The sequence below is a fragment of the Galeopterus variegatus genome, unplaced genomic scaffold (genome assembly GCF_000696425.1).
Source record: "Galeopterus variegatus unplaced genomic scaffold, G_variegatus-3.0.2 Scaffold171, whole genome shotgun sequence".
In the NCBI taxonomy this organism is placed as follows: domain Eukaryota; kingdom Metazoa; phylum Chordata; class Mammalia; order Dermoptera; family Cynocephalidae; genus Galeopterus; species Galeopterus variegatus.
The window spans coordinates 300,647-309,696 of NW_007726282.1; the positions used below are offsets into that span (position 1 = coordinate 300,647).

The following is a 9,050-nucleotide window of genomic DNA, read 5'->3' on the forward strand; positions in this document are numbered from 1 at the left end:
GTCAGCTGCAGAGAATGAACGGACTCCAACCCTTCCCCAGGTCCCCCTGGCCTGTTCAGATTACCAGGCCTTGCTGCTGTGCCCCAGTGTCCATGGTCACCTTTGCCTGAGGAAAGATGAACTCCCTACCCCGGGGAATTTTAAAGAGCCAGCTGGCAGTCACATGCCACCCTCCCCCTTTGACCCACATTCTGCCTGTCACCTCATCCCAATACAACAGGTGTTTGGGACATCATATTTACTCTTCTACACTTGGGTAAATTGAGTGCCAGAGCTAGAAGCCTCCCCCAGGGCCACCCACTATCCCCTGCAGCCTGGGATTGGTATATCGTCTCCTGACCCCCAGCCCAATGCCCTTTCCCTGACTTTGCTTCCCTTTGAAACACCCTGGGGACAATGTCTGTGTCTCCTCTTTGCTTCTTGCACAAAGTTCAGATTCCCTGAAAACTTCTACCTAGTTTCCAGCTTTGCTTCTCCCCTCTGGGTCCAATCTGGCCCTCACTCCTCTGAGCCACGATATCTACGTTTTTTGTTTTTTTTTGTAGCTGGCCTGTACAGGGATCTGAACCCTTGACCTTGGTGTTACAAGGGTACACTGAACCCTTGACCTTGGTGTTACAAGGGTGCACTCGAACCAACTGAACTAGCCAGCCTCCTGCCCCCTGCCCCCCATATTTTCCCCCGATAATCCTTATAGCTACTGTGAAGCAGGCAAACTCTTTATACAGATTAAATGCTTTACGTGAACTCTGGCTTCAGTTCCACAACAGCACAGTCTGACACAGTAGCCCCTGGCTAATTGTGGCTACTTCACATAAAGGAAAATTAAAACTCCATTCCCTCAGTTGCGTGGCCAGTGGCTACCTTGTTAGATAGCACAGGTGTAGAATATTCCCATCATCAAGGCTGACCAGTTAGCTCAGCTGTTTAATAGAGTGCAGCCTTGTAACACCAAGGTCAAGGGTGTAGTTCCCCATATCGGCCAGCTGGCCAGCCGCCAGAAAAAAAAGAATATTTCCATCATCTTAGAAAGTTTTACTGGACAGCCCTGCCCTAGAGCAACCCCATAGGTCTGGGACTGTTGTTATCCTCATTTCATAGGATAAACTTGATAAAACTGAAGCTCAGAGAGATCACCCCCAAGGTCACCTAGCTAGAGCTGGGGTACAGACCCAGGGTCCCTGGTGATTAGAGACAAATGGCAGAATGGGTGGGGTCACCTTTCCTTAGACCCAGCCGAGATGCCCTCATTTCGTTTCAGAACACCCATGTTATGATTATATACATCTAGTGATCCTATTATGCCTAATCACTTAAGCACTCTGTATGTACGTGTGGACAGTCGTCCCTCGGTAACCACGGGGATTGATCCTAGGACCCCCCACGGATACAAAAATCCGAGGATGGTCAAGTCTCTCATATAAAATGCTGTAGTATTAGCTTATAACCTACACACATCCTCCCGTATACTTTAAATCATCTCTAGATTACTTATAATGCCTAGTACTATGTAAATGCTACGTAACTAGTGGTTATACTGTATTATTTTTTATCATTGTATTGGTATTTTTTATTTTTATGTTTTCAAATATTTTCCATCTAGGGTTGGTTGAATCTGTGGATGTGGAACTGGCAGATTCAGAGGGGTGACTGCATCTCGTTTTATTAACCCCCAGAGGCAGCCAGCATTCTAATCAGAAAGTCCACATCACAAACATATCCACTACCCCTATCCTTATACACACCCAGAAGTCTCGCTCATTAGCATAATGAATGTCAGAAACCTTTTATTGGTGAAACCAAGGGCTTGTTAATTAGCCTAATAAACATTGGAAAGTGGGCTCCCATGGGTGAAATTAACAGTATTCAAATACATGGATTGGTTAAAATATCTGAGTTTCACTTGCATGAACAGGTTAGAAAAACATAATTTCAATCCCGAGTCATCTGTGTCCAGCCATTAATTTGGAAAATTCAGCCTGCCTGATTGATATCCATAAAGCTTATAGGCTGGAAACGACACAAAATCCTGTCTTTTTTTTTTTTTTTTTTTTTTTTTTCGTGACCAGTAAGGGGATCGCAAACCTTGGTGTGGTGTCACCCGCACCGCTGCACTCTCCCGAGTGCACCACGGGTCCGGCCCAAAATCCTGTCTTTTTTAATGCAATATGAAGGTTGCCATACCAAAATGGATAGAACAGTGGAAATTCACGGAACTTACAGATATAAATTATTTTGTGCCTGTTAATGTCTGCTCAGCAGAATTTGGCTGAGATCTTTTATTATAACCTGGTAGCCAGATGGTGGAGGCATCGTCCATCAGGCCCCCTTGAGTTTTCCAGGATTAACTGCTAAGTACCAGAAGAACCCAAGAGTTGTGTCAGACGCGCTCTGAGTGGGAGAAGCAAGGCTTACCTGTGTCTGTTGACCTTGAAAGACTGTGTAGTCTTGAACTTCCATTTTTATAACCTAGAGCCCATGTGCCAGGGCCTGGTCCAGGCTGGGAGTCTAATTCCATCTACAAACAACCCCCCACCTCCGCTTACCCCACCCAGGCAGACAGTGCAGGAGTCACCTTAATAAACAAGATGGAGAATAGAGCCACATCAGCCAGGAACATCGGTGAAAGCCTCGGTTTAATTGGAGACAAGATCGAAGGATTGTTTATCGATCAATGCACCGATTGATTGATCATCAAAGTGGACAACACGCAAGGAGCTCACGGGGGTCCCGCACCCACCCTGGGGAGAGGAGCCCTGATTAGGGGTTGGGGGGCACCTCACCAGTCACCCCCAGCTCTGGGGAAGGGGAAGGGGGCAGGCTCTGCCCAGCCTGTGCCCCCATCGATGACACGACTTCTCTTAACAACCATGGTGAGTCTACACTTTCCTGGGGCTATGGTACAGTTTGTATAATACAGCAGGAATGGAGACTCTCCCTCTGGGAGACCCCCCCTCCCCACCTTCCCGACTGGATCAGCCAGGTAAGGGCAAGTTTATTTTCCCTTTTTTTGCCTCTGTAGAATAATTTACAAACCAACCTTACATACAAAATGTACAAAAAAAAAAAAAAAAGTAGCTAAGAAAGAAAAAGAATGAAAGAAAAGAAAGAAAAGGCCCACTCCGGTCACCGGCCGGGACAGAAACGACTTTCACTACAAAAATGAACCCTGTACAGCATCGTGGGGTTGGGACGGGGTGTTACTCCCCACCGGGGTGAACAGACAGATGGAAGGCTGTGGGGGGACTGGGGACTACAGTACCGTGTGCTCAGAATTGGGGGAGAGGGAGCCCAGGATGGAGGTTACTGAATGACACAGGCCCTGCCCAGCCCAGCTGCAGAACCAGGCTGAGGGCTGTAAGGAGTGGGGATAAAGGGAATCTTTCCTTCCGACAGTCCCCCATGGCTTGGAGAAAAATGGCCTTGCATCTGTCTGTCATATTGCTCAGGGACTAGCTTGGGGGAGAGGGAGAGACTTAACAAGGTAGGGACACGGAGAAATTACTTTGGTGCCAGGGTGGGAAAAGCTGCCCAGGATGAGGGACGAAGGTGTACACCGTTATTGCTTCCTCCTAGGGCAAAGGGCTGGGAGTCACGGGCAGAGTCTGGAAGGGGGTCAGGAGGACGCTAGGGGTGAGGGGGTGCCCAGGATGGGAGCTCTGAGCCTGGCCCCTCCACAACCAAGGTGCAGGTGTGAGCCACTGCGACCCCCTGTCCTATGGCCATGGGAATCATTAAGGCAGAAACAAGAGGAGAAGCAGCTGAAAGAAGTGGGGGGGTCGGGGTGTGCAGATCATAGCCCTCCCCCCACACAGGGAAAATTCAAAGTGAGCTCAAAGGGGAAGAGGCAAGGGATGGGAAGCGGAGGGGGGTCAGGCCCTCCTCACATCTCAGCTCCAAGGCTGGCGGTGTGAATGTCCTTGGATACCACCCCCTGCATCCTAAAGTGAACAGCTCCTCCTGGCTCCCTGAGCCCCTAGTCAGGATGGCTGGAGTTGTGCAAAATGAGGTGGAAGACTTTTGGGGAGTGCAGAAAGGCAGAGAGGGGCTGGAGCTGGGGCCTCCTGCAGTAACCATGCCCAGCCCCACCCAGAATGGCTATTCCTGGCTGCATTCTGGAGACCCTCCAAAATTCAGAAGCCCAGAAGGAGACCCCATGCCTGCTTGGGCCCAGGTGAAGGGGTGGAAAAGGCTGGAAGACTGAGCCTGGAATTAGTGGGGGTAGTGGGGAAGAGGGGTCTGGAGGTGGAAAATGGGAACCAGGAACGGGAGCATCTACAGTTGCTGTGTTTCATCTTTTTTTTTTTTTTTCTTTTTTCTAAAAACTTTACAATTAAAATTCAAAAAATAAAATCCCTTCTGGGACCTCAGCCCCTTGTTTCCCAGCCCCCACCTCCAAAAAAAGGCCCCATGGGTGGGGGCAGGGGGAAAGGGGAAAAAAAGAAAAGAGAAAAAACCCCACTTTTCTGTTTTCTTTTTTCTCAGGAGGGCCAAGAGTCTTTGAGGCAGCAGAGGAGGTGGGCTGGGGCGGATGGTGGGGGAGGGGAGCAGGGAGGGTGATGGGATGACGGCACTGGGGCTCAGGTGGGGTCTCCTGATCCCCACCCACCAGAACCTGGGAGGGCCAGTGGGTCCTCCCCTGATGTCCCTGTGCAGGCGCAGCAAGCCCTCTTGGCAGCCTGATGCTGTCTGTGGGCCCCCACCTCTGCCGCCATGGAGGGGAGGCCCAGGAGGCCCGGGGCCTCCTCTGGAATGGATGGGGTCCTCAAGGCAGGCAGATAGGGGCTTTCAGGAGACAGGGCAGGGGGGCTGCTGCAGCTTACGGCATCCATGGACTCCTCTTGGGACGTGGACTCATCCTCGCCTTTGACCTTGAACGGTGCCTTGGCTAGGCATGGCTCCTGGGCCCTGGCCTCCTTGGCCGTGGACAGTCCTCGCACTTTCCATACATCCTGGGCCATGCATGGTATCTGGGCTGTGGACACCTCATCCTCCTCTTCTTCCTCCAGCGTCAGCTCAAACTGGAACTTATCAGGTGGGGGTGGGTGGCCTGGCCCCCCTGGCTCCTCCTCTGGTGGTGGCGATGGGCTCTGGCGAATGGCACTGTAGTACCAGTCCCGGTTGTCTTCCAACGTGTCCAGGATCTCCTGTGCATCCGGGTGGACGAGGTCCGCCCACGTCTCCCACAATGGGTGCACAATGTAGTCGATAAAACCCACCTGGGGGATGAAGAAGACGGTATAAACAGGTGGCCTATGGGGGTGATGGCGGCACCACCACGTTGAGGCTTCATATAAAATGAAAAACATGCTTATACCATTTGACCTAACAGTTTTGCTTCTCCAGATTCACCCTGAAAAGACTCTTGCACAGCAAGAAAAAAAATCACATTTCAGATATAAACAAAAACTAGAAACACTTCCACATCCACATCAATTGGGGATTCGTTTTCAAAAATCGTGGTATGGGCTGGCCCGTGGCTCACTCGGGAGAGTGTGGTGCTGATAACACCAAGGACTGGGTTCGGATCCTATATAGGGATGGCCGGTTGCTCACTGGCTGAGCGTGGTGCTGACAACACCAAGCCAAGGGTTAAGATCCCCCTTACCGGTCATCTTGTAAAAAAAAACCAAAAAAACCCCAAAAATTGTGGTATATCATCCATATTCATTATGGCACTTTTTAAAAAAATTTATTTTTATTTTTATTTTATTTATTATATTTTTTTAAAGATGACCGGTAAGGGGATCTTAACCCTTGACTTGGTGTTGTCAGCACCATGCTCTCCCAAGTGAGTGAACCGGCCATCCCTACATAGGGATCCGAACCCCTGGCCTTGGTGTTACCAACACCACACTCTCCCCAGTGAGCCACGGGCCGGCTCCTCATTGTGCAGGGATCCGAACCCGTGGCCTTGGTGTTACCAACACCACACTCTCCCCAGTGAGCCACGGGCCGGCTCCTCATTGTGGCACTTTCTGCAACAAAGAGAAACTAGAAACAACTTCATGGCAGACTGCTGGTTAACACTCTGATATCACCTTTCCTTCCACTCAGAGACCAAACCTTGATTTTTCTGGTGAGAGGCAATGTGTCCAGATGAAAACTACATTTCCCAGCCTCCTTTGCAAAGAGACGGTGGCCATGTGACCACCTGTAGATGGAAGGTGCTGGGGGCTGCCTCTGTTGGCAGCGGCCTTTACTCCCTGCAATGTAGCCAGAATGGTTGACAGCATCTGTGACCAGGATGGGTAGAAGCCCCGAACTTCTGACAGTAGAAAAGAAACACCAAAAGCTCTCGCATGCCTGCCGATTTTGTGGAGCCTCTCTCTATGCCAGACTTCTTTTCTCTAGACTTTTCTTACATGAGAGAGAAAAAAATAAAGCTTTATCTTGTTTAAGTCACTGTGAATTCCTAACTGCTAAACACCTAAATGTCCATGAACAGGGGAATGACTAAAGACAGCATCATCTAGCAATATCTATGGGAAAGCTATAAAGCAGCGAAAAGGATGAACTAAATCCATGTTCAATAACTTGGGAAGATCTCTAAGTCATTATTGGAAAGAAAAAGCAAATTGCATTAAAATATTGATATAGATTTTTTTTTTTAACATCTGGCTGGTACAGGCATCTGAACCCTTGACCTTGGTGTTATCAGCATCGCATTGTCCCAAGTAAGCTAACTGGCCAGCCCTTTTATATATATATATATATATATATATATATTTTTTTTTTTTTTTTTTGTCTTTTTCATGACCGGTAAGGGGTTCACAACCCTTGGCTTGGTGTTGCCCGCACCGCGCTCAGCCAGTGAGCGCACCGGCCATCCCTATATAGGATCCGAACCCGTGGCGGAAGCGCCGCTGCGCTCCCAAGTGCCGCACTCTCCCGAGTGCGCCACGGGGCTGGCCCCTTATATATACTTTTTAAAAAGCTAAACCCACAAACTATTGCTAGTAAGTTGCCTGTGAACATAACTGCATACTAAAATGTATAAAACAGGGGCTGACCATTTAGATCAGTTGGTTAGAGTGTGGTGTTGATAATACCAGGGTCAAGGGTTCAGATCCCCATACTGTCCAGCTGCCAAAAACAAACAAAAAAATAAATAAATACAGTGTATAAAACAGGTTTTCAATGGAGCGTGTGTGTGTGAGAGAGAGAGAGAAAGAGAGATCTTGCACCCCCAGGGGACATTTGACAATGTCTAGAGACATTTTAGAGAGAGAGAGAAAGAGAGATCTTGCACCCCCAGGGGACATTTGACAATGTCTAGAGACATTTTTGGTTGTTACAAGTGGGGAGGGGTGCTCCTGGCTTCTAGTGGGTAGAGACCAGGGATGCTGCTAACATTCTTACGATGCCCGTGGCAGCCGCCACCACAAAGAATGATCTGCCCCAAATGTCAACAGTGCCAAGGCTGAGAAACCCAGGTCTGGAAGGGCAGATACACCACAACGAGAAGACTGGGTCTCACCAGGGAGGAGACAAAGGGGGGAGGGTGAGGAATTGTCATGTCACACTTTGCGGTGACTCTTTTATGAGATTGTGTTGCTGTCTCTGTTGTTAAGTTAAAGAAGCACATGATGAAGACATTTCACAGCATCTCAAAATTAAATCAGAGACAACGTTAGCGGTCAGGTTACAGGGAAACTGTGAGGCGAAATTGACACCAGGTCTGTAAATAACAGCCAGGTAAGTATCATCATTGATGTTTCTGGTGGTTGCTGCAAATGCATGAGAACTCTCTAGAGTAGGTCTACAAACTGTGAGTGTTGTCCTGAAAGAGAAAATGTTGCATATTTTTCAACAAGATGAAAAAACAAGTAAACAAACAAAGAATAACTTGACGTTGTGGAGAGGAATGTCAGGATCTCCTGGGACTTGGAGCTCTGAGCTCCTTGTATCCCCTCGCTGATCCTGTACCTGAGACTTCTCCACAGAGGCCGTGTGTTTGTCGCACATGGGGCTGATTTCCATGCCACGCTCACGCTCACGGTCACCCTGCTGGAAGAACTCGGCCATAATGCGGTCCGTCCATTGGCGGTACAGCTCCAGTGGCTTGGTGGGGTTGCTGAGGTCCGCGCAGTGCACCATGTTCCGTAGGACCTGAATGGTGTGAGGGGACAGGTGGACACCTTCAGAGGCCAGGCCCCATCCCAGGCTGGGGCCTCAGGCTTTCTTATTTCCCATTTGGGAGAGTGAAGGTGGGAAGAGAGGGGAAGAGATGGGGAAGAGAAGGTGAGGGGGAGAGGTAAGAGGGATTTGGAGAGAGGTGGGAGAAATGGGGGGAGATGGGAAGGACAGATGGAGTTAGAATGGGAAGATGGCGGAGGGGACAGAGAAAAATAGACAGGAAGATGGGCTACATGGGAGACACAAGGGAGGGGCAGTCACCCAGACCTAAAGTGGGCAGGAGAGGAGAGGGTCCAGTCTCCTTCTATGGTGTATGGGGAGGCACCTGGATGCGATCAGAGTAGTTGTCCAGCAGGAGGACCCCCGAGCTAGTCACTTTCTTGGTCTCCACCATGGTCTTCAGGTCAGCCAGGAGGGTCATGTGCTTGGACATGTCCGTGGCCAGCACCTGTGGACAAAGAGGCATCACAAGTGCTGCAGAAGCCCACCCACCTGCCCACTGTACACACCAGGGCCGCTGATTTTTCTGGCGGCTGACCATAAGGGGATCCGAACCCTTGACCTTGGTGTTATAAAACCAGAGCCTCTGACGTTCTCACTCGGCAGAACCCGCCCACTCAGTCAGGTTTCAGAGGGTCCCTCTAGGACCCCTCCTCCCAAGCCTGCTCCTCAAAGTCTTCTTTTCCCTCTCTGTCCCCGTCCCTGCCACCGCCCACCATGTCGATGACCATCTTGCGCAGGCTCTGCCGCTGGCGCTTGCTGAGGTTCTGGAAGATGTCGCAGTTGTCCTCCTGCAGCAGCTTGAAGCCCACGGCCAGGTGGTGATTCTCGAGCACCGACTCGTCGTTGTACATGAGGGCCAGCTCCGAATCTGCGGCCCAGGCCCAGACGGTCAGGAGAGGTGGTGGGCC

At 50.0% G+C, this 9,050-nt stretch overlaps 1 protein-coding gene across 2 annotated transcripts in view; it reads right to left on the reverse strand.

Moving 5' to 3' along the window:
* Nucleotides 1-2,618: 2,618 nt before the first annotated feature.
* Nucleotides 2,619-9,050, reverse strand: part of PDE4A (phosphodiesterase 4A, cAMP-specific) — a 16,207-nt gene continuing 9,775 nt past the window's right edge. For both annotated transcript variants that reach the window (XM_008563107.1, XM_008563099.1), the window contains 4 exons: nt 8,856-9,010; nt 8,465-8,587; nt 7,930-8,112; nt 2,619-5,219 (listed from right to left, as the gene is read on the reverse strand). In XM_008563107.1, the coding sequence (XP_008561329.1) occupies nt 4,581-5,219; nt 7,930-8,112; nt 8,465-8,587; nt 8,856-9,010 (1,100 nt within the window). In that variant the 3' untranslated portion in view covers nt 2,619-4,580. The remainder of the gene's footprint in view (nt 5,220-7,929; nt 8,113-8,464; nt 8,588-8,855; nt 9,011-9,050) is intronic.